At 38.5% G+C, this 26,221-nt stretch overlaps 1 protein-coding gene across 1 annotated transcript; it reads left to right on the top strand.

The window, feature by feature from the left end:
- The first annotated feature begins 588 nt into the window (after nt 1-588).
- Nucleotides 589-26,221, top strand: WARS2 (tryptophanyl tRNA synthetase 2, mitochondrial). Its single transcript, XM_081321593.1, has 6 exons — nt 589-642; nt 12,452-12,709; nt 23,989-24,069; nt 24,682-24,767; nt 25,117-25,235; nt 25,670-26,221. The coding sequence occupies exons 1-6, from the start codon at nt 598-600 to the stop codon at nt 26,116-26,118; spliced, it is 1,038 nt and encodes a 345-aa protein (XP_081177719.1). The 5' UTR covers nt 589-597; the 3' UTR covers nt 26,119-26,221.

Here is a 26,221-nt window from a genome sequence, read left to right on the forward strand (position 1 = left end):
AGTTTGAAGACCCTTGTCTTAGAACTTTAAATATGAGGATTTTGACTCCCACAATTCTCCAGCTAGCATGCTGGCGAGGAATTCTGGAAGTCCACACATCTTAAAATAGCTGAGGTTGAGAAGCACTCTTCTACCGTAGCAAGCTTGATTCTCTCAGTGTTTATTAGCCACAAACACAAGAGAGACGTCAATCACTACTTCTTTTAACTTCAGTATTTTCATATGTTAAAAAGAAAGTGTCTTAAGGAAAGGGGGGGTAAAGGCGAAGGCTGAGACAAGAAAGGGACGGCCATGAGAACCAGGGGACGACTCCAGCTGGGGGAGGAGACGGCAGAAGGAAAGGGAGAACGCGCAAGGATAGCTTTCATTGAAACCATTTTTTTCCCGAAAATTTTGCTGTGGGTCGAATTTGATCCTATGATCCATTAGGTGTTGCACAGCAAGCCCTTTCCAAACTGTTCCAAGCACCATTAGAGACATCCAAGCCTGATGCAGAAACCCTGCAAGAGAGACGCGCTCGAAAAGTTGGGACAGAGATGAGGGCGTTGAATCACGGCGCATGCGCAGCATCACGTGACCGCCGCCCCTTCTTCCAACATGGCAGCGCCCAGTTCTGCTCTTCGGACTCTCCACCTTGTGCAGGTAGAGCGGAGGTCTGGCCCGGAGGGCGGGGGGAATTCGATCCTCGAACAAGGAGAATGATATTCTGACTCAGTGTTTCGTCGCCTCGCCCGGGACAGCGTAGCGCTGGATCATTTAATTCAGCTCCGGAGCCTGAACGGCAGCCAAGTTATGGTTGCATCCCCCTTTGTATATTCTAGTTCCTCCCCGCAATTCTTTTGTAATACGGCTGCTGTCTTTTTCCAAGAGAAGTGGAAACCGGTGTCGGGTATCTTTAGCATGTTGGACTTACCTCGACAAAATTCATTTTTTTATTGCATCTGTACTTACTGGGGGCCAATCTCCATCACTCAGACTAAGCCAGCCCGTGATATCGGTGCAAAGGAAATAGTGGGATATATAGAGCCCTGAACTCCTAGGGATAAGTAGATTGTAAATGTAGCAAATAAATAAATAAATAAATTGGTGTTTGGAATTTACACATATACAGATTTTAGGCTAGCCTTCTTCCTGATATGCTAGTTCAGAGGTAGGCAACCTTGGCTCTTTTATGACTCGTGGACTTCAACTCCCAGAATTCCTGAGCCAGGGAGTTGAAGTCCACGAGTCATAAAAGAGCCAAGGTTGCCTACCCCTGTGCTAGTTTATTATGTACAGGTATTTTAAAATAATTAGTCCCCCAGAAAAAATGATTGGCCTAGCACTTTAACAACATTAATTCTTGTAGTTGTGATTAAATGCTAAAGCATTTCTGTCTGCATATGACTGTATGTATGCACAGTGCCATTTCATTTAGTGTTTCTGCCGGTATTGTATTTTAAGTACTTCTGTGACTGTTTTTTAAAATGGCAACTAGCTGCTGTGAATGCTCTACTGGCAGGAATATTTGATATACCTTGAAATAATAATGATACAATCTTTCATGAGACTATGAAATTAATAATTATAGCATCAGAAAATGATAACTTTAGAGTTAAAAGAGGGAGAAATAAAGTTGCAAGTCTGCTATATACTGTGCTTTTTAGAAAGCTAAAAGAATAAGTGTTATCAGCAAAAGTTGTAAAACTGAATAGCTGGATATTCATAGTTGAGCATAAATTGTATCAAGCTTGATTGGCTCTGCTTGTCCAACAGGATTTTGCTTATGGCTGCACAGAATTTGTCAACTTTATATGTTATGAGTGGTAAGAGTCAGAAAATAATAGAGAAAAGTGTAAAATTAGTATATGTGTCCTGATATCCTGATAAGTAGTGGAAGCATAAGGAAACTGGATATCTCTAAAATGAACAGAACAGCAGGAAGTGCTTTGTGGTTTGAATTTATAGGGTAAATAAAAATACTCTGTAATAATTAACATAAAATAATGATGCACAACTTTTTGAGATCAGGGCTGGCCTTTTTATGTTAGCAACTATAGAGTATTGTATCTGTGGCCAGAAGAAACTAAATTTGATTTCAGATTATTTAATGAAAATTAAATCCAGTTTAAGATTTCCATCCATTAATCATCCATTTTCATCTTATTTGTTAAAATTTACAAGTGGCTCCAAACTTTGTAGCAGGTTTAAAAGCCAAAATTGTGTGGTTCTTATATAACTGTGAGATATTAGATTATTGTAGAATATTCCTTCTCTAAGCATGGAGAGTAGGAAGTTTACTTGTGGTCAAAGACCAAAATTTCAAGCATACTATAATAAAATGCAGCCAATAGAGTCAGATTGGTGGAGCAGTGGGCTAATGCCTCCTTAAGTAACACCAGCTGCCTGCAATTAGTGCAGGTTCGCATCCCACCAGGCTCAAGGTTGACTCAGCCTTCCATCCTTCCGAGGTAGGTAAAATGAGGACCCAGATTGTTGGGGGCAATAAGCTGACTTTGTAATAATGCCGCCGGGAGGGGGGAAAGGCCTAATAAGCAGGCATATACATAGAATGAAGGCTATTGCTAAGCACATTGATTTGTGCTTTAAATTGTAAGCTGCACTGAGTCTTCGGAGAAGGGCAGGATATAAATGGGACTAAAAAAAATTAAAAACAAAGGTGAATCTACAAAATTAAAATATCACTAGAATGGGTTTAAATTAAATTTATGGTAAGAAGATGAAGCATGGAAGGCAAACTAAGATACCATATTTATTAAAATAATCAGGAAAATAGTGAAGAGCATTAAAAAAGGAAATACAAATCATCTTTTGAAAACCAAATGATCAAGTTTGCTAAACAATTAATTGTCCTACACCAATAGGAATTGTAAGAAATTTGTTGTTTTGTTGTTTTAAAGATATTTTCTGAGCTGACAAGTAAAAGGAACTAGTGATCCCTTTTCCAATCACATATAACTATGGCTTGGAAAAGGAGTAATTAATTCAGTGTACCATGTCGTGTAAAAAGGCATCACGGCAGGATTTGTGAAACTGTTTTGTTTCCTCTGGGGAGCATCAGCAAAGATTTTATAGAACTGTAACATTTTAAAATCTTCCCTCTAAGAAGGAAGGAAAAATATAGCTCTCTCTGTCTGTCTCTATCGTATTTCTGGACCGCCTATCTCTCAGAGTGGCCCAGCATTGTAATTTTTGAAGGGATGTTCTTTTCCCTGTTGATTCATAATCATTCATAATGAACAAAGAGCTTGGGGGTAGGGGGTAAACTTTCAACCAGTGGACAGTAATACAAATCCATGCATCAGTTCTATTTTAATCAGAGTAAACACTCTCTCCTTAGTGCCACATTAGTTACACATGGAGTCACTTGGAGTAATTCTTAAGAAATTGGATTTAATCCTTTCCAGAGGGGCCAAGGTGTTACAAGGTCCCAACTGAGTATCAAACAAAAGTTGCACATATGCCTTAGTCAAATGAAATTTTAACACTGATGGAATATGCTGTGCTCTTCTAGAAAAGCTGATTTTAGGGCATTTTGGATTTTATAGTTTTGGTATGTGCTATAATTGGAAAAACTATGAAAAACCATGCCCAAATATTTTTTTAAAGATTTTTTTTAGCCACCAGAAATGCAACCTAGGTCACTTTGGAAAAACTTAAGACCTCAATTTTAATGTAATTATTTTAAGTCATTATTAATTTATTTGATGTATTAAAATTTATTTATTTTTTAATCAGTGCAATGGCTTGCCTCCAGATGTTAGAAGTGAAGCTGAAGGCTTTCAAAAAGAGATGGCATGATGTAGGGTCTACTGCTCGACCGGGGAGTTGGATTAGAGGACCTCCAAGGTCGCTTCCAACCCTGTCATTCTATATGTTCTTAAGTGCTCCCTCAAAACAATAAGGGTCTTCAGCACTATCTTAAAGCAATGTGTTGTGATGAATGAAGGCGAATATACGCATCCCGCGATAATGTTGCAGGATCCCGTCTGGGTTGGTCACCAGCACCAGAGGTTTAGTCTTCTGAGCTTTCGGACTTCTTGTGCTGGAGTCCATCCTCAGGAAACCTCTCTAGCAGTGTGTGTGTTATAACAGACTTTTTGGCTAAATTTGGGGGATGTCAATCCAAATTAACTTACTTTGGTCACAAGCAGTTTGGTATATAAATTGATGAGAAGGGGAACCAAAATATATCTTTTATTCCTCTTCAAGTTGTATTGTAGTTGATACAGTGCCTCACATGCTACCATGAAACTTTATTCTGGAGTTCTTATGAACCTGGCTTGATTGAATATTTTGGGCAAAATGTTGCAGAATTAAGGTGTGATCAAAGATAGAGCATCCAGCCCTAAAACCTCCATGCTCATCTGTCCGAATATACTCTGCATTGACCCAGCTGGTTAGTTTTTAACTGCCTCAGTTGTTGGCTGGAGATGAAACCAAAAGGTAATGCCATGAGGACCTGGAATAAAAAAAAAACCTAGGTCCTGCGGCAAGAGGATATGAGATTGAGACCAGAGATAATGATTCCAATAAACTCATGCCTGTATTGTCAGTACTTTTCATTTTTACTTTATTAGCACCACTCAGATGGAGTTCAGGGTGTAGTTTCTGTTGAACCCTTCATTGTAGTTCAAGATGGAAACCTCTGCATTGAGATTATTGTGGAAAATAATGTTTTATAATAAGGTATTGTTGTTAGTTGCGAAGTTGTTTCCGACCCATCGTGACCCCATGGACAATGTTCCTCCAGGCCTTCCTGTTCTCTACCATCTTCTGGAGTCCCTTTAAGCTCACACCTACTGCTTCAGTGACTCCATCCAGCCACCTCATTCTCTGCTGTTCCATTCTTCTATTGCCCTCAATCTTTCCCAGCATTAGGCTCTTCTCCAGTGAGTCCTTCCTTCTCATTAGGTAGCCAAAGTATTTGAGTTTCAACTTCAGGATCTGGCATTCTAAAGAGCAGTCAGGGTTGATCTCCTCTAGGACTGACCGGTTTGATCACCTTGCAGTCCAAGAGACTCGCAGGAGTCTTCTCCAGCACCATAGTTCAATGCCCTCAATTCTTTGGCACTCAGCCTTTCTTATGGTCCAACTTTCACAGCCATATAATAATGTATAAAGGTAAAGGTTCCCCAACACATGCGTGCTAGTCGTTTCCAACTCTAGGGGCCGGTGCTCATCTCTGTTTCAAAGCCGAAGAGCCAGCGCTTGTCCAAGGATTTCTCCGTGGTCATGTGGCCGGCATGACTAGACGCCAAAGGTGCACGGAACACCGTAGTGGTCCCTATTTTTCTACTTGCATTTTTACGTGCTTTCGAACTGCTAGGTTGGCAGAAGCTGGGACGAGTAACAGGCACTCACTCTGCTACGCGGCACTTGGGATTCGACCTGTCAAACTGCCGACCTTCTGATCGACAAGCTCAGCGTCCTAACCCACTGAGCCACCACGTCCCTATAATAATGAATAGCTCTATCTATATAAATGTAGGTCTCTTGGTGAGAAGACATATTATTTAAACTTCAGTTTTTCACTTGCTAAAGCATTCTTGATTTACATGTCACATTCACAATCTTGGCAGAGATTAAATTGAGACTATCCTAAATTTCTGGACTTTGGTTTGCCTTCAGTTTCTAGTTTGTGACAATGTATTCATATAAATATTTTTATGTGAAGTTATCTAAATTTAAATCTTATGTTATGCAAAATACTATCTTTAATATGCATACACCCTTACTGCATTTAAGAAAAAAAGATAAATTTTAATTATGTTTAAGAAATAAAATTTTTGTAACTGAAATGTTTCTAACTACTGCATTTTTCCTGTTCTACTCTATGGGCTCTGTTAAGGAACTCTCATTTAATGCATTATAGTACTCTTCAAAGAGTGGATTAAAAATTATGAATTGCCTCACTTTACTATGCCTAGTTTATTTTTATTTATTTATGTGTAATAATGTTGAATAAATTGTATATTTTTTATTTTTTAAATGTTGTCTCGCAAGAAAATATCTGTTCCTGGATAGATTACATTATAATTTACAAATAAAAAGCTCCATCGTTATTTTCATTCTTTGGATAGTTTATTTAGGCAATGTTCCTTTTTTAGGATTGAAAGGAAACAAAAGAAAAATGACAAGGCAAAGGTATTTTGCCAGCCAAAAAAGAACTTCAGCTTACTCTCAGCTAAATAAGTGGATTTTTTCATAGTATTTAGTTGAAATTGTTATTACAACATTAAAAGCCTGGTTGTTATCTTGAAGCATGATTTGGAAAATATGTACAATTTGGAAAATATGTACCTTTATTAAAGGTAAGGCAGTTCCCATCATCTGATATGCCTTTCCTTTATTGGCTTAAATTCATATCCAAGAAACCACTAAAACCATATGGAATTCTGTGATTCCAATTACAGTTAAGGACAAATAAGGGTAGTCTAAGCAGGATTTTTCTGTTTCCTGGGCTGCTGCCGCCGCCTCATTAATCAGTGTTCAAATGGTCTAAGAGAAACAGTTTGCTGTACTGTCAGCATAGCAGCTTCATAGCAGCTTCTTCATCCCTTTCCCCACCCCCTGTATGCCTTCACAGTGGGGAAAACTAGAGAGGGAAACCATCAATCTTCTTTGTCACAGATGTCAGCAGTGATTCGCTCCCTTCTTCCTGTGTTGTCCCTCACTCCCATGCATTCATGCATAAGCACACACCACCTGTATTTAGAATTAGCTTTCTTCACCTGCTCTGTTCCATAGGTACACGTTAGGGGTGCATAGCATTCCAAAATGCAAGCCAATTGTGATGGCATAGAGAATTTTGATAAGTACTTTTCAAAGGAAAGGCTCCATGTACATGGCTCTATGGCGAAGCTTGGGGCCCCAAGTGTGTGAAGAAGCCAATCTCCTGCCTGGGTTAGTGATTGTTGTTTGTGATACCTTTTTGGCTGCTATATATTTTTAATAGTTTTTATTTTTATTAATATTCATTGCCTAGAGTTACTTGTTGAAATGGGTGGCTATACAAATTGATTAGATAGATAGATAGATAGATGATAGATAGATAGATAGATAGATAGATAGATAGATAGATAGATAGATAGAGATAGATAGATAGATAGATAGATAGATGATAGATAGATAGATAGATAGATAGATAGATAGATAGATAGATAGATAGATAGATAGATAGATAGATGATAGATAGGCAGAGAGAGAGAGAGAGAGAGAGAGAGAGAGAGAGAGAGAGAGAGAGAGAGAGAGAGAGAAATGCTTCTTTATATATCATATTTAGAGACCACCCATCTCCTTCATAGAGCAGCTTTGGGTGGTGGGTATGCTTCTTCTGGTTTTAACCCCTAGCAGATAAAGCATTTACATAATATTTACAATATAATTTCAGTAAGTGTTTTTAGAATTATTTAATTAAGGCTATTGTGATTTAGATGTAATTGATATATCAAAGAATCAAAATAATGTATGTTGGAGTCCAGGGGAACAAGAAATAAAATGAGTAAAATGCAGATTAGATTTTTTTTTCTTCAGCAGATCATTGAAAATATATGTAAGTGAAAAATGTTATTGTATATTTGTTCATTTGGAGAAAGAATATAAAGTATATAAGGCTGAAATATGGAATATTTTTTAGTGAATATGGAGGTGAAGATTGGTTGCTGAATATGATAAAATACAGATAGAAAAACGGATGGAGACATTTTAAGCTATACAGGTGCTGATATAAAGGTGGACAATATGGTGATTTTTTGTAAGACTGTCAAAATATTTTATTATAAAATGTTATGTTACATAAAGTGAGAATTGGGTATGTCTGGAGAAACAAATACAAATTAAATGCATTACTTAGGAAATGTGTTTGGTGCAATAAGAATACACTGTAAAATGTCAGGAATGAATGGGAATTAAATATAAAAATTAACGATCAATATGGAAAAAGTATGTTGAGATGATTTGGTCATATGGAGAGAATGTAGGAAGACTGAATTGTAAAACAAATGCATAAAGGCAGAGTGAATAGGTCAAGAGAGGACTAGGAAAGTGATGGTTAAATGGAGTTGATGGGAACTTGAAAGAGAACTTGAGAAGAGTAAAGAAAAAAGGCAATGTATCTACTAGATAAGGACATTGTGGAAACGGTTGTAAGGATAGAAAGTTGTGAAGAGATGCAGTGAATGGTATTGATATAAAACTGCTAGAACAATAATTAATCTCTTGCAAATCCATACAAGCTCTGTCTGTTTGTCTCTCCACTCTGTACCAAAGGACCCAGCAACTCTGTTCAGAATCTAAAATGCATTAAGACATTTCCCCATGTAAAAATGGTTCTAGTCTGAATTTGAATTTCTTGCAGCTTATGTTTCTCTCCAATGGGAGTTCCCCTCTCTCTTTCTCTCTCTAATCTTTTACTAACTCCAGATCTTTTGAGTATACAGCTCTGATGCCTGACCTCAACATTTTAGGGAAGCACATTCCAGCTCCATGATTTCATGACACCAGGCTGAACTCCCCGCTAGGCTGCCTTCTGCCTCTTGCTGGGTGGATAAACAGTGAACAATGCTTATAAAAGACCAATCAACTAGGTATAACTTTCGTACCATGTTTCAAGAATTCTCTTTTATTCCTCTCAGTAAAATGAAATGCTTTACGCTGCCTGAATCCTTCATTAATGAAGAATCAAAAGTAAAAAGTGTACAATAATTATATAGCACTCAAGAAAAAAACATTACAAACAGTGTAAGAACAAACTTCATCATCCCATCACTTTGTTTATCAAAAATGTTGGCCACATACACCCTTCATGTTTTACTATCATATCAGACAATTTATTTAACTGCAGATGTTATTCCTTTTTGTAATAGAAAACCAGGTGAAGGTGTTGGAATAGGAATGGGGAAAGCCCCCCCCCTTCAAATCTAGTCTCAGCTTTACAAGCTCCCTTGATTATTATGGGCCAACTACCTCAAAAGAGGTTGTTTGGAAGAAATGAGATGAGGGATCATGTTGCATTCTGCCTGAAACTTTTTTTTCAAAGGCGTAATATAAATCAAATATTATCCTGTTATGCCCATATCCTTGACAGTATCTCCACTGTTCTGTAATCAGTATTAATTATCTTAGAATTTAATACGTGCCTCTTCTTTCTTAAATCGTTGAAATTCTAGTTATTGTGCTTTTAGCTAAGTTTGTTCCTCAGGAGGTAGTACCATAGAGCCATTTTGAAATTTATCTTCTAGGATTGTTATTGACATCCATTCTGGCTGGCTGACTTGCAGGTGCCCTCTGTATCTGCAAATCTGTGAAATTCAAATGAAATTGAACTCCTGAATATATGTAAATAAAGCTATGCTGTTAATCACTTGGTATGTCATTTAATCTGTTTCTAAAAAAAGTTTCACTATGATTTTTTTCTTTTCTTGTCCTCCCTTTTTGAGATGATCTAGTGATATAACAAATTAAATTTAAAACAAAAGTAATTTCTTCTTCCTCTCTCTTTTTTTTCTGAAATAGTTTTAAATTCAGCCATGGAGCTTTGCTTGCAATTCCCTCTTATTAACAAGTTTCCTTCACCCAAGCTGGATAGAGACACCTTTGGTGCAGATGTCTCAGAAATGGGGAATAAGCCTCTTAAAGCCATTTATGCTTATCATAAATGTATGCTGCAGTCTTTGGGTAATACTGAATGGAGAGGAGAATGCGTTCCTTAGGTTCCAAGCTCTGAGAAGGGCTGAGGGGAAGTTGTAATTTGGAGGAAAATGAGATTCTTACTAGAAGTCTAGTAATATTTTCACCTCTTCCCAGCCTTGAACACTGGCACATGGAAAATATTTAAAATAAAAATATTTCCAGTTGATTTGGAGGTATATGAGATGTTTGAAGTGCAATAGATCAAATTCTGACAGCCCAGATTGCTAAGAGACTGGTCAGCCTTAGAGGCTGGGAGGGGAATAAAGCAAGCTTCCTAAAATGTCGTAATTTAGCTAAGCCCTACATATGTAATTGTTTTAATCTTTTCTCCCAGCACTTAGTTGTTCCCAGGCGTCTAATCATTTTGGTTTCTCTCTGAACTCTCTCCAGATTATCAATATGCTTCATTGTTGAGGTATCCATAATGGGTCATAGTATATTAGATGTGCTTTTTAATTCTGCATGTAATATGATGCATCCTTAAACTTTTTATTGTTTTTTAAAAATAGATGTATAAAAATGTGCTACAGTGTGGCTATCCTACATGTTTAATGAACAATTTTCCCTGCCTGCCTGTTCAGGTTTCTGTTAAAACACAGAAGTGACTTTTTTATATAAAAAAGAGGACATGAATTGAAGATGCCCTCTTCTGAGGCTTATATTAATCCACGTACATAATGTTATCTCACCTAGCTATCTAGTCTGTCTTGGAGAGGAACCTTCCCTGCCCTGGTACCTCTGAGTGACTTTTATTATAACTTTTATTTATTAACATACCTGGATTCAATTTTTTAAAAATGAAAAACATGGGCCTTATATTTAGCTATGGGGTCTCGAACAACACTTCATTGTGCCACATAAATTTTGAAACTGAACTAAGTTTCAAAAGTACCTTATGATATGGCATGGGTTCAAAAAAAAAAAGAAAGAAGTAAAAACAAATTTTTCTGGATGAATGGAATCCCTGGAGTTTTTTAAGAGCAAATCTATAACCTAAAAGAATGTGAGGTTTTTTAAAAAATTCTATTACTACTGGAAGTGGTGAACTTGGCACCAGGATGCAGATTTTGGAAGCAAGAGCCCCTTTGAGCTTACAGTGCATTTCTAGTTTTTGCTGTGTATTTTTCAACATTAAATAACTTTTTAAGGCAGAAGTGATAATTTAATGTGAATGTGAAATTTGCATCATCATTTAATATGGAAAGTAAAGTTAAAGCGACCACCCAGGAAGTAGCTTGAGAGATGGGAACTGTCAGACCTTACTGATGATTGATGATTTCAGTTGATTCCTTAAATAGCCTAATACCATGTTATAGCCCAGGTTCTTTTTCGAAGCTTAGTGAATAATCCAGTTCTGTTTAGACAATCATATGTTAGGCTTTCCATTTAGTATCCACAAACATGGTTTTCTCTCAAAGGAATTAGTGGATGGCAGTGTTAAAAGACATCCAGGCAACCAGAGAATGAGATGGTCAGGAAAAAGAAATTGAATAACTAGTTGATAGGATGAGGCTATCAATATTTCATTTATTAGAAATTTTGCATTATTTTTTCTCTCAGAACTTTAACTAAAGGACCTTTTATACTGTTTTTGAGTCTTTTCTATAAGGCAGCCTGAAGCTCCCGTCTTCTGTTTGTAAACTAGATGGAAATGAAGCTGTCTTTTTTTAAAAAAATCCTTTCTAGATTTCAAGCTTTCTTCCACTTTGAGCAGAGTGATGGTCTGATGTTCAGTACTGACCATATTTCTTACTTTCCCTGATTGAGGGATTCTTCTTTTCTCCCTCCTGGTCAGTTAAAGGACAATTTCACTTTTAACTGACAGAATTCTTGTTAATTTCACTTTCTTTCTTTTTTTTTTTAAAAAAAGACAGATCTATCCTTTGGCTGTTACATCAAATAAGCTTGTAAAAAGAAAATAAAAATGTCAGGTCCATCGTTTCACTGTGTCATCAATGAACTTGTAAAAAAATAAAATTAAGCCCAACTTTTCACCATTCCATGGAATGAAAGAATAGCTGTTGAGGGCACAACCAGTGACTGGAGGGGAAGGAACATTCCTGTCGTAAGGTATAGTAACCAATTAGAGTAGAAATCTATATTTGAACTGGGGCAAGCTGGCCATCTGGATCAGGCCTACTCTACTGGGTTTCTTCTTAGAACAGTAATATACACATTTCACTCCACATTCAGAAATCTGCAGTAAACTATGTGTGACTACATTTGTTGCAATAAGGGCTTGGAATTTTGTTTTCACTCCAATCCTTGACTAAAAAAAATGCTGGTACATAACTACATTTTCATTTTCTCTTATAAGCCATATGTCCATTGTTACTTTATATAGCACCGTAATTGTCTTTTATAATACACAAAACAGCAAAAGAAAAATGGCCTCTAGAATTAGGCGACCTTAATGTAAAGGAAAGAATCTGAGTAGGAGAAAAGGAGATTTGCTTTTTCATCACTTTTCTTTCAGATCAAAATGAAAGCAGTGACTAGACAATATGAGGATTAATTACTGTATGGGATTTTTCTTACTTTGCTGGAAAAGCTTAGATTTAAACTGTGAGGGTAGCCTTTTAGTATAAAGTGGTATTTAACGGGTAGCCATTGTGACCTTCCTCAAGTTGTGCTGCTCCCCAAACTTGTTGGATTCATCTGAGCTTTATGGGAAGAAGAGCAAATCTGCATAACTGTATCTGAGCTATCAGTGATAATTTACCTATAGCTAACATCTATGGTTATGGTTTTCTTACAGAACAAAGGTCTGAAAAGAATATTCTCAGGAATTCAGCCAACCGGGATTCCTCACCTGGGTAATTATTTTGGCGTCATCACAAGCTGGGTGAAGCTACAGGAAGAATGTACTTCTGTATTATACAGCATTGTGGACCTCCACTCCCTCACCATACCAAGAGAGCCAGCTGTTTTACGTGAAAGCATCCTAGACATCACTGCTGTTCTCCTGGCCTGTGGCATAAACCCACAAAGATGCTTCCTTTTCCAGCAATCCCAGGTCAGTCTCTTCCTCTGGAGGTTTCTTCGTGGTTTCTCTAGAGTCTGGATCATACTGTACATATGTCTTTATGCTATTAGCCACATATCTACATCAATAATCAATGCTAATTTTGAATAATCCAGAAGGTGTTTCTTATGAAAAATAGACAGGAAAGATTACCAGTCTTTTAGGAGAGCTATTTCTGGGCTCACTAACAAAGAATTTGGCCAGTTAGAATCTTTGGAATTAAAGAGTAGGTAACTATGCATCAGAGTGTTCATCTTGCTTCCTTTATAGCCCTGCATTGGAGACTTAAATCGGGAAGTGAGAATACAAGAAAAAATATTATTGTGAGGCTGAACTTTTATGGTTTGAGTACTTGCACAGCGGTGTAGAGGAAAATTTTCTGTAAGGAAGAAAATAGGAGTTCCATTCTGGTGTTAAATTGCAATGGTCCAAACAAGGAATAGGAAGAGTACCGTATTTTCCGGCGTATAAGACGACCCCCCCAACTTTTGAGATGATTTTCAAGATTTTTCATCTTATACGCCGGAAAATCAGCGAGCCCGGGAAGGCACGCCCTCCCCTCTCACTGTGGAGGAAGCAGGGCAGGCTGGCGTCTGGCGGGAGCCGGCAGGGCAGTCCTGCCCACGCGCGCGCTCCCCGACTGTTAAGGAGCACTCCTTAGCAGCCGGGGAGTGCGCACGTGTGCAGGACTGCCCTGCTGGCTCCCGCCCGACGCTCTTCCCTCTTGAGGCAGCATCGCTCCCCGGCTCCTAAGGAGTCCTCGGGGATGCTGCCTCAAGAGGGAAGAGCGTCAGGCAGGAGCCGGCAGGGCAGTCCTGCACACGCGTGCACTCCCCGGCTGCTAAGGAGTGCTCCTTAACAGCCGGGGAGCGCACGCGTGCGCAGGACTGCCCTGCCGGCTCCCGCCAGACGCCAGCCTGCCCTACTTCCTCCACAGTGAGAGGGGAGGGCGTGCCTTCCCGGGCTCGCTGATTTTCCGGCATATAAGACGACTGGGCGTATAAGACGACCCCCCAAGTTTTGAGATATTTTCATGGGTTAAAAAGTCGTCTTATACGCCGGAAAATATGGTATGCTTGTTGTAGCTTTAGCATAGCATCAGCATCTCTGGGATCTGGAGGGAAAAGAATTGGTGCTGACAATAACAGCAGCAAAGGCAGGAAGGAGAATTTAAAATATTGTGCATTACTACTAAACATTAAATTCTAAAACTACAACCTATAAACACCTCCAAGTCCATTTCAAACTAGTTGGTATAGCAATATTTCTTCAAATAATCCTTGAATTTTTTCCAATCTTCTTCCACCGACTCTTCTCCCTGGTCACGGATTTTCCCTGTCAGTTCAGCGAGTTCCATATAGTCCATCATTTTCATCTGCCATTCTTCCACCGTTGGTATTTCTTGTGTCTTCCAATTCTTAGCTATCAAAATTCTCGCCGCTGTTGTGGCATACAGAAAGAAGGTAACATCTTTTTTGGGAATTTCTTTTCCGACTATACCCAATAAGAAGGCTTCTGGTTTCTTAATAAATGTATTTTTCAAAACTTTCTTTAATTCATTATAAATCTTTCATTGCTAATGAGGATTAACGAAGAAATGCAGATAGGGGGGATTCGAGGAAGTCACCTGAAAATGATTAGAAAGATTAGGAATAATGGAAGTTAAGTATTCTTTTTGTATTTTTGTTGTTGATTGTACTGTTCATGTCATGTCTTGTTTTTTATATGTGTTTTTTTTGTTTAAATATATGTTTATATAAAAGCAATAAAAAATTAAAAAATAAAATAAAATATTGTGCATTACTTGTGAACTTTGGAGTAACATTTGTAAAGAGGAGGTTCTGCACCATTCAGGCAGAGTTCAAGGAATGAGAACCTCAAATGTGTGAAGAGAACAGACACACTGAGGGTGGGAGAACTAAAACTGAAACCCAGTCTGTGCTAAATTGTGATTACTATTACCAGTGCTTTTTTTGTAAAAGAAAAAGGTGCCGGAACTCACACATGTCATACAACCCGCCTTGCCTACCCTACAAGGTTCCATCCAAAAAAGGTGCCGGCACTCCGTTCTGGGCGTTCTATGAGAAAAAAAGCCCTGAGTATTACCAAAATTTTTTGAATAGGCTGCAGTAGGACTCAATTTACATAAAACATGGAACCATGTTTTAGTTCTAATATGATAAGGCAGAACCAAATAAACTACATGATTTAGTGAAATGTATGTACACAAGCTAAGTGCAACGTATTTTTCCTCTGTGTTAAATATAACAAATTGCATTGAAATAACATAGTAATATTTTCATTTGCTTATTGCCTTTTCCCTTCCCTTCCCTTCCCTTCCCTTCCCTTCCCTTCCCTTCCCTTCCCTTCCCTTCCCTTCCCTTCGCTTCCAGCATATAATTCTCCACATTTAATGGTAGGATTCTGCCCAAAGTAAATAGGTACAGAATGAACAGGAATGTTTTGTGCCAGTGAAATAATTTGCAAAATACCTGCATTGGGGTGAATTTTATTGTTCTGGCTTTAGTTTGTCCTGACCCAAGTGGCCACAGAACCTCTTGATCTTATGTCTGGTGTTCATTGATTGCCTCTACAAACCGAAGCCTCCCAGTGCTTTCTTTTCAGTGCCATAATTCCAAGATATGCAATTTGGCAAGTCAAGGCAAAATAGACATCTTGCGTGAAAAAGTTTTCCAAACTCTCTGTCTTTATGAGGAGCCTTTTTGATTTGGGACATATCAAAATTTTAATGGGTCCTAATGTTTATTTAATAAGAAGAAGAAAGACAAAATAAATTGAACAGTGGACGTGGCAGTACTAATAATGGGATAATAGAAGAAAAAGAACTGGAGAAAATCTCAAAATATGTAGACTTGCAAAGAGAAGCAGAATGACTTTGGCAAAAGAAAGCAGAGATAGCTCTAACAGTAATAAATCTAGTCCCTAATGTGGCAGTCCAACAGCTTCATCAAAACAAAACAAAAACTCAAGACCAGTTGCAATAGTTAAAATAATTAAGAATCTCCTAAGAGAAATGGCAAACATCAAAAGAGAACTAGAATATATCAGAAGAGAATCTTTTGGAATATTTGATTTGAAATTAACACTGTCTTAGAAGAGAAGAGAGAAAAGAACCAGTGGGAGACAAAATATACTCTAATCAACAAAAGCATTCTAATACAACCTGGCTAAAATACGTTTAGTAGAGTGTATAGATAAGTCAGGTTGCATCTTCTTTATTCGGTATTAATATTTTTTGTTCATTCGATCATTTTTACAAGAAATGAAATAGTTCTCTTTCTTAGAATTAATATGCCAGATTTTTTTCCTTTTTCAAAATGATTAGCTCTGTACTGATTTAAGACAGAAGCCAATCATTAATACTCTTGTACACAGAATGACAGATTCTGCACACAGTTCCACAAAGCTACTGTTTGAGCTCCTGCTTTTGATTGCAGATTCAAATTGACACAAATACGGTTCTCTAGCTGAAGAGTTTCTCTTTCCAAAAACGGAGCTGTAGAATTTTATTTTAATTTGCTGCCGCTAGCTCATACTATTTTTCTGACTGTTAATAACCGTCTTTTTAATAAGATCAGGCAACGTAGTACCAATAATCAGAGCTTTGATTTAACTGCTTCATAGTTTCTATTATCCATAGATTTTTGGTAGTTTGGCTCTGAGTGATCTGGAACTGCTATTTGGCTCTGAATCTCATTGGCGGAGTTAAAAAGGAAAAAGCTGGAAAAGCTGCCAGAGGGATACATATGTGAAATCATTCAACATTAATAAAACAATCAGTTTATTTGAAAAATGTAGTTTCTTAGAAAACTATCTAAGGTAGATTAGATTAACAGTAACCCACAGAAAACAGAATTTATCAGAATACCGTATTTTTCGGACCATAAGACGCACCCAGTTTTTAGAGCAGGAAAACAAGAAAAAAAATATTCTGAACCAAATAGTACCGGTATACTAAAACAGGGCTTTTCAACCTTTTCATCCATTGTACCACTTTTAGGATATGGCAACGTCCGAGTACCACCAGTCACCTAACAAGGTGTCAAGAGCTTGACACACACACCCAAAAAAGGAAAAAAAATGATAAAGTACAGGTAGTCCTCGACTTACAACGATTTATTTAGTGACTGTTCAAAGTTACGACGGCACTGAAAAAAGTGACTTATGACCATTTTTCACACTTATGACCATTGCAGCATCCCCAGGGTCATGTGATTTACATTCGGATGCTTGGCAATCGATTCATATTTATGATGGTCACATTGTTCCAGGGTCATGTGATCGCCTTTTGCAACCTTCTGAGAAGCAAAGTTAGTGGGGAAACCAGATTCACTTAACAATCATGTTACTAATTTAATTTCTCTCTCTCCGTCTTTCTCTCCCTCTCCCCCTCCCTCTTTCTTTCTCTCCCTCCTTCTTTCTCTCCCTATTTTTCTCTTTCCCTCTATTTCTCCCTCTTTCTCTCCCTCTATTTCCCTCCCTTTCTTTCTCCTTCTTTCTCTCTCCCTCTATTTTTCTCTTTCCCTTTATTTATTTATTTATTTATTTATTTATTTATTTATTTATTTATTTATTTATTTATTTATTTATTTATTTATTTGATTGGATTTGTATACCGCCCTTTCCCGAAGGACTCAGGGCGGTTTACAGGGAATTAAAACAAGAAATACAAAAATTAAAAACAATTAAAAAGATTATAACAGTCCCTGAAAGAGTAAAAACCCCAATTAAAATTAAAATTAAAATTAAAATTAAAATTAAAATTCTCAGCCTGTGCCAGAGAGCTCGAAGAGCCAGGTCTTCAGGTCCCGGCGGAATGAACGGAGGTCGGGGGCAGTCCTCAGCTCCACGGGCAGCTGGTTCCAGAGGGCAGGCACACCCACTGAGAAGGCCCTCCCCCTGGGTGTTACCCACCGGCAATCTTTTACCGGCGGCACCCTGAGAAGACCCTCCCTGTGGGAACTTGATGCTGGTGTTCCCTCAGATATCCCAGACCCAAGCCATTTCTCCCTCTCTCTCCCTTTCTCTCTCTCCCTCTATTTCTCTCCCTTTCTTTCTCCTTCTCTCTCTCTCCCTCTTTCTCTCCCTCCCTATCTTTCTCCTCTCTCTCCCTCTTTCTCTCCCTCCCTATTTCTTTTTCCTTCTCTCTCTCCCTATCTTTCTCTCTTTCTCTCTCTCTTTCTCCCTCCCTCTCCCATTGTCCTTCCTTCCTTCCTTCCTTCCTTCCTTCCTTCCTTCCTTCCTTCCTTCCTTCCTTCCTTCCTTCCTTCCTTCCTTCCTTCCTTCTCTCCCTCTTTGTCTTTCCCTCTCTGTGTTAGAGCAGTACCCACGGACGCGGCCCTGCAGCCCGGCTTTCTCTTGCAGAAAGCAAGCTGAAACAGAGCGAGGGAGATTGCCAGGAACACGATCACGCGCGGTTTCAGAGCGAGGAAGATTGCAGCAGTGCGAGATCGCGTTCCTGGCAATCTCCCTCGCTCCATTTCAGCCTGCTTTCTCTTGTAGCAAGGGAAGCTGAAACTAAGCGAGGGAGATTGCAGGAGTGCGAGATCGGCGTTTCTCAGCACATGCCGATTTGTGCTCCTGGCAATCTCCCTTGCTTTCCACTTGGGGCTGGCCATACGGATCACCTTCAGACCATAAGACGCACCCTCGTTTTCCCCCTCACTTTTTGGGGGGAAAAGTGCGTCTTATGGTCCGAAAAATACGGTATATGAGAATTTAAAGTCAGAATCCAAAGTTAAAGGGAAGACATTGATCAAATAAAGTTGACCAGCAAAGAAAAAGGACAGGGTTACTTGTCCTGGAAGACAAATAATCAAGAAACAGTCTCAAAACTAATTTTACCCAAAGGGTAGTTGATTGTTGTTATTGTTGGTTGTTTTTATTATTTCAGAAAATCAACTATCCCCATATTTTGACCAAATAAAATTGAAATATTGTAAATAGCAATATAGCAATATCAAATGAATGTGAGAAAGGAAGAATATTCAATAGAAATACACTTTACAAATCAGATCTAGATGCTAATTGATACTTAGAGCTCTGGAGATCAGTAGGAGATGCGATTTTGGATGATCACATCTTCGGTTAATTCAGCTCGGTAAATTATAGTGGAATTTATAATACTTTATAATACTTCTACATATTTGCAGCTTTGCTGCAGGAAAGATTTCCAGAAGATAACTTATCACAAGCTTCCCCTAGATTCTGGCTGTTTCAATATGAGACTAAACTGGGTGATTTCGGATAAGAGGGAAGATAGCAAAGATATAAAATATTAGTTTTGTCTTCTTTGTATATCAAAGTCAAAGACCAATCTAGGTACACATTGGGAAATGCTCTTAAACTCCAAGCTTGCTCTAAATGTCTTATTTAGGTGGAGAAGGAGACAGCCTAAACTGGCTTCTCATCTGCACTCTGCCCAACCTCTTTCACAGTAGGGCGTGTCATTGAATGGGGTTAAAATTAATTTGCAATTAATTTGCAACATATTCCAAAAATATGTTTTTACACCAAGAATTCAAATCTGCTGTTATTTTTGCAATTGCACAATGTTTAGCTTGGTAAAATCATATCTGATCGTATGCCCCACAAAAGTCTCTTGTAACCCAAATACTGATAATGTTATCTTCACAAAATTACAGCTTGTGCTACAAAACTTAATGTTTTTTTCTGCATGGATCTTATCTAGCTAAGCAAAAAATAATCCATACAATCATAAACTAACATCAGAAAGCAATTATCTGAGTTACAGAAAGGTTTAAGCGAGTTTCATCAAGTCTTGTTTTCTTCTTCATTCTTTGACATCAGCCGCTGACTTCTTTCTTGGCCTTTGGTATAACCCTCATGTTTTTCATGTGTATACCACTACTTGCTGCCTCTGTGACATGTTTCACGTATCTCTCTATTGATTAGGCATGACAGGGCCACTGTGGTACTTCCATTGGTTCATCAATAACCTTCTTTATTTCCATTGTGGTCAGTTTGCACATTAAAGGTGGCTCATATACATCTTCAGACCAGTCACATCAGCTCCAGCAGAGTGGATGCTCAGGCATTTTCTTGTACGTACAGAAAAATCTCCCAGCGTGTAATCTTCTGCACCCCTTAAGTCAATGATTTTTGCACATCAGCTCTTCTCTCTTGATTGTCATCCGAACACAAGAGTGTCTGGATTATCATTTCACTGAAAGCATACCATGCTGAGTGCAAAACAGCATCAAGTACAGCCTTCTTTTGCAGTGCAGCTTGCTGCAGCTGGAACAACACATGATGCGGGCTTTCAATCCAGGAATGTTTTATTTGATGTTGAACCAGCAAGGGTAGTAACACCCCAACAACGTATTCCACTATCATTCCTACATTTTGGACATTTTTGCCTTTAAAGCCATGTTTTGAAACCCTATTTGCAGTTGTCAACCAGCGTGAATGGCTTACGGGGCCAATTTGCAGAAGAGCCAGATCTGTGGGAAATTCTCCTGTCCTTATTGCCTGTGTGATCCTATATCCATCTTGATCAGTAGAGGGATCCTTACAACACTGTTGCTCAGTGACATGAGAGGCTCATCAATTAAAACTCTGATGAATGAAGAATCAATGTCAAGTTCTGTTGCAGTGTCTAGCATGTTGCCAATTTTACCTGCCCATTTGTTGTTAGACAAGGTCTTCCCATCCAATTTTGTGATTAAGTGTTGTAGGGGTAACTCATTCATGTGGAGTGCACATACCAACCAGATCAACTTCTGGTCAAGCTTGGCCTCTACCCAGTGCATGGCACTACCTTCACAGCCAAGATTAACATTTATAGAATCGTTCCAAGCTTTTTTCAATGCCTTTCTTCTTCATGAAATACACCAGATTATCTGCAATCACTTGAGCAGGTTTTCCTGTTTTTGAGCCTTTCTCTGGAGTGAAATGATAAAGATATCTTCCACCCAGCTCACTGCACACAGAATAATGTTCTTTGATGTTACTGGGGAATTGCTGGTCTGAATTGTTTGCTTTCAGCATAACTTTAGTACAGCCGTCAAAGAAGATGCATTCTATTTTGCCCTTCTTACAGAGCTCATCAAATTCTTGATGTAGGGAAGTCATAATTTTTTTCCTGGGCCCTCTTGACTTTATTGTGATCAACTACAAGTCTCTTATTTTTTGGTGATCAAGCCAGCATCTATGAAGGCAGCTGGGATAATGTCAACAGTGGCATGTAGACCAACACCGTATCTTATGCTCTGCATAGCAACATTTATTATTTCTAATTGTTGTATTCTGTCTTTTCTTTTGAAGTAGAGGACATGTGTGTTTGGTCTAAAGCCTCTTCATATTTTCCATCATGTTCCTCTTCCTCTTCATCATCCATCGTCTGTCCTTCATTTTCATCATAAGATAATTACCGTACTTCATTTGTCAGTATCGAAATGTCTGGAATACTTCTCTGCTTATATTTAGCAAGGCTTTGTCTCTCATCGTCTTGCAGCTTTTGCCTTTTGATTAGTTGTTTCTGCTCGGGCACATCTGGCAAACCAATCTTGTGTGATCCAAAAGAACCAGCCTTATCTCTCTGCCCTTTAACGAAAGCAAGTTCCTTCAGTGGTATCTTCATCTCCTTAGGGTAGGTATAGTTCAGGGGTCAGCAACCTGAAACAGTGAAAGAGCCACTCGGAACCGGTTCCCTCACAAAAGGAAAAACTGGGAGCCGCAAAAAAATGTGTGCGCATGCGCGTACATGCATGCATGTGCAGAACAGGGTTTGACTGAAGAGTGGAGCCAAGGCGAGATATGCACCTACCCTGCATATTTGAATTGATTGAACTTTTTTAGTCCCACTTTTTTTTTTCTTTTTTGGACTGCACATGGCAGAGGACTGGGAGCCGCAGGAGATGGCTGAAAGAGCCGCATGTGGCTCCGGAGCCGTGGGTTGCAGACCTGTGGTATAGTTAATGTGAGCTTCTTTTTTGCAGCCAGCAGGGCAGCCAAATTCGACACACAGAACAATTTGACACTTGCAGTTGAGGATGTCAGTTTGTCAAGTTTCACAATGAAAGTCTCTTTGACGTCTAGCTTTCCTGTACCAAGAGATGTTTTTGGCTTGATCCCAGCTCTCCTGGATCTTGTTCCAAGATTGTCAGTCGTGAATTTACAACAGGGATCACAAAAGAACTGTTCACTCGTTCCCACTTTTCAAGCACTTTTGGAAATATGTCTCTTGCAAGACTGGCTGCTGGGTAGTTTCTAGTAGTTATTTACCAAGCACATCTAAATTATATTAAAGTAACCAAAATATCTTTACAATCCTCAAGGCATATCACAACTTTTGAGCACCCCTAATGTGTTGGAAATTGAAAGTTGAAAAATTTGGCATGCCTTACTTTCATAGTCAGCCTTGGAGAATGATGGGATTGGAATTCTTATCTTATTTTTGCCCTTCAGGGTTGGGAGTTCTTTCTCTAACCTCAGAGGACAGAATTCTGTAGCCTTTAGGATGGTATCTCAGAGGCCCTTGCACTCATCCTTTTGATCTTTTATTAAAAATCAAATCAAAATCTGAATGATACATTATATGAGGAAGATATGAAATCTGTACATTTGATAGGGATTGCTGTATTTTTGGTTCTTAATATTAGTCTTATCTAATATTAGAAAAGCTGTTAAGAACAAAATTGAATTTCTGAATCAAGTGGTCTTAATTTCTAGTTTCTAATTTCTAGAATTTCTGGTTCTCTGCTCTTTCCCCGTACCCCTCTCTGAACCTGTTCTAATTTGCCTACATCTTTCTTAAAGTAGAATGATTACTTCCATTGGTGTCACTAAAATGGCATGTAACTTTTTGCACCCATATTAATATTGTAGACTCATATTCATTTTGTAATCGATTTAAAACCTTTTTCACAAATATGTTTATCAAACACCTACAATCAGAGACTATCAGAAAGCCACACAGTTGCAGGTTAGACTAGAAAGTCAAAAACACCTTGGAAGCAAACCACTTTTTTATTGCTGTCCAAAACTTCTACTTGGCTAGGTCTTGGATATGTTTGACTAAGAGACGAACTTGATTCAGGAGATTTTTTTTCTTTTCATTACCAGAAATGTTATCCCTATCTTACTCCTAAAATATGTCTGATCCAAACTAACTTTGTTCTATTCCTTTCCTCCTCCCCACCCCCCACGTGATTGTAGCTACTTCTTGTCCATAAAATTGCTGTTTCCATCCATGGGAAGAATATTCTGGTGAGAAAGATAGTCCTCTTTCTAGGGACCAATATAAAGTTCCCAAGGAATTATCAAATTTGTAAGAGGAAACAGAGACTAATGAATTAAATCAGCAGAGCATTTGGCATGATAATTAGCAAATTAGTCAAGTGTGATCTGAATGGTATGGCAATTAAATGGATGTATAGCACGTTTAAAAATCATATGCTTTTAAGAGCTTAAAAGTAACAACAGTTTGACAATGGTACTAGTTACCCAGAGTGATGGACTCGTGTTTAATAGATGTATTCTGGTAAAACTAGACAGCTTTCTGTTTAGTGTGTTTTATGTTGGATATCTGCACTGAGAAGGAAGTTGGACTTGATATCCTATGATTCTGCGGGTGGTAAAACTTAAGTTTAAAGATTTATGAAATTGAATAGACTAGCTGGGCAATGTTGGCTAGATTCAGATTCCATAGATAAGAAACTACTATGACTTGCTGGCATTTATTAGCACCCTTCTTCTGTATGTTAATTTTCTCTTATGTATCTCTACAGATAGTCCTTGATTTAATGATTATGGTTGGATAGAACCACAGTTTCCATTGCTAAGCAAGGCAATCATCCATATTTTTTTGCCACAGTTATTAAGTAAATCATATGGCCATTAAACTAATCCAGTTTTCCTTATTGACTTTGCTGGTTGCCAGAGGCCTCAATTTTGATCATGGGACCATGGGAATACTGTAAAAGTCATAAGTATGAGTACCGGTTGTAAGACAGTTTTTCAGTGCCATTGTAACTTCAAATGGACGCTAAATGAATGGTTTAAAGTCAAATATTACTTTCACTATTTTTGATGTGATATACAAGTAAGGCAAGTTATAATTACCACAGACCAGCAAGTTGAGTGTAGAATATATTTTTGGGAGCTAAAATAACCCAATACATGAAAAATATATAAAATCCTTGCCCATATTTGGAAGGATATTTCCAACTGGTGCTGAGTTTTTATAAAAATACAGTGTACTTATTTTCGTATATCATTTGTTTCAGGTGCCTGAACATGCTCAACTTGGCTGGGTCTTAGGGTGTTTGATAGGCATCCCACGTCTGGAACATTTTCCCCAGTGGAAGGTAAGGTTCCATTGAAAAAACAAAGGTGACCTGTCTAGGAAGGTTCTCCTCCATGGCCTCAATAGCCCATTCTTCACTGCAGTATCCCATTCTTCTGCCTGTGCATAAACATAAAGAAGAAATGGGAATCCTTGATAATGGGGCTGAGATTACTGAATATTCAAATTCTCTATGTGCCGGGTTTTTTTATTGTACTTTTTGTAGGCTGCTCCTTTACTTTAAAGAATTTGTTTGAATGACCTTCTGATTTTGGACAGTATTCTTATAAATCATATATATCACAGGTCCCCAACAGGCACCATGGACCGGTGCCATGGAGAAAGGTTTTTCCATGGACCAGAGGGGTTATAGTTTTGAATACTGCCTGTATCCCAAGGATGGAGCTTTGCTTGTTTGTGTGGCCTGCTTGCTGGCATGCTGTGGACCGGTGCCAGTCCACGGACCAGGGGTTGTAAATGACCTGATGTAAATGACCTTCCGATCTATAAATAAATAAGCAATTTCTTAGTTTATGGCGGGGAGGGGGAAACAACCTGGCCTAATTATGACTATTTTATTCAAGATCAAATAATAAAGAGATTAATCAAGTTTGTGTTTTTTTTCCACCACTAGCTTAAAAAGGCCAGTCAGACCAGTGGAGGAACAGTTGGGCTCTTTACCTATCCTGTCCTTCAAGCGGCAGATATTCTTCTCTACAAGTAAGAATGATAATTTCCCTATTTGCAGATGGAATGCCTGTAATATAATGTGTCAGAGAAAAGGTGCAACTGAGTTATTGAGAGCATTCAACTCCTCCCAAAAGAATGGAACCATCCATGGAGCAGATCCCCTGCCCTCCACCTTAAGAAATGTGAGGTTCTCTGTAGCAGATCTTATGGAGAGTACTGCTGAAAGTTTGGAAGGAGAACAAAATAGAATCTCCTTCTGCTCCAGCTTCTGTAAACTACCAGCAAATCTAATTGCTCTTGTTAGCACTCATTCTTCAGTTTTCTGAAGGAATTTGAAGTAAGCAGATAAGATGGCAGAGTTTTCTTCTTCATTTGAAAGGTCAACACATGTTCCTGTTGGAGAAGATCAAATCCTCCACTTGGAGCTGACTCAAGATACAGCCCGCCACTTCAATAAGAAATATGGGGAGTTCTTTCCAGTACCCAAAGCCCTTTTAAGTGAGTAAGAAATATAGCAAAAAGCATAACAAGCAGCTGGTTGAATAATATCAATATGTTTTGGATGGGAGGAGGATGAGGATTGGGCAACTATCAAAGAAAATAAAATTCAACAATGAATCTTTTTGGCAGTCTGAAACAAACATATGTCATCATTCTAACTGGAAAAGTATTTGCAAGGCCACAAAAGCTATATAAAAGGCTGCCTGTCAGATCTAGAGAGTAGCTTGGTTCTCTGCATCTCACGACCATCCAGCCACTCTGCATCTGATGAAGTGAGTTGCAGCTCAGAAAAGTTTGTGACTTAAAATCAAAATTGGTGAGTCTTAAAAGATGCTACCAGACTCTTTCTGATTTGGGGCTATGCTAGACTAAAATGGCTCTTTTCCTATAGTATGTACAGATTGTAATTTCCTATTTTCTTCTGATTATAGCCCCAGCCAAAAAAGTGAAGTCCCTCAGAGATCCCACATCGAAGATGTCAAAATCAGACTCTCATAAATTAGCCACAGTGGGTATCACCGATAGTCCTGAGGAGATAAAGCTGAAATTTCGCAAGGCTGTCACAGACTTTACCTCTGAAGTGACCTATGATCCTGAACACCGCCTAGGAGTCTCCAATCTTGTGGCTATTCACTCTGCTGCAACAGGACTCAGCACAGAGGAAGTGGTACAGCAGAGTATTGGCCTGGATACGGCCCATTACAAGGCTGTGGTGGCTGAAGCCGTCATCGAAAAACTTGCACCAGTTAGGAATGAGTTCAAGAGACTAAAAGAAGACAAATCTTACCTGGAAGAGGTTCTGTCATCCGGAGCAGAAAAAGCCAGAGAACTTGCAACTCCTGTGTATTGGGAAATTAAAAGATTGGTGGGGTTGAACTGAATCCAAGGAAAAGTAGCTAGCATCTTTCATAACTTCAATATGCACCTTATTGTATTTTACAGTCCTCTGTTTTGAAGGTCCAAAAGACTGATTGCCAGATCTT

The sequence above is a fragment of the Vipera berus genome (genome assembly GCF_964194415.1).
Source record: "Vipera berus genome assembly, chromosome: 2".
Classification (NCBI taxonomy): Eukaryota; Metazoa; Chordata; class Lepidosauria; order Squamata; family Viperidae; genus Vipera; species Vipera berus.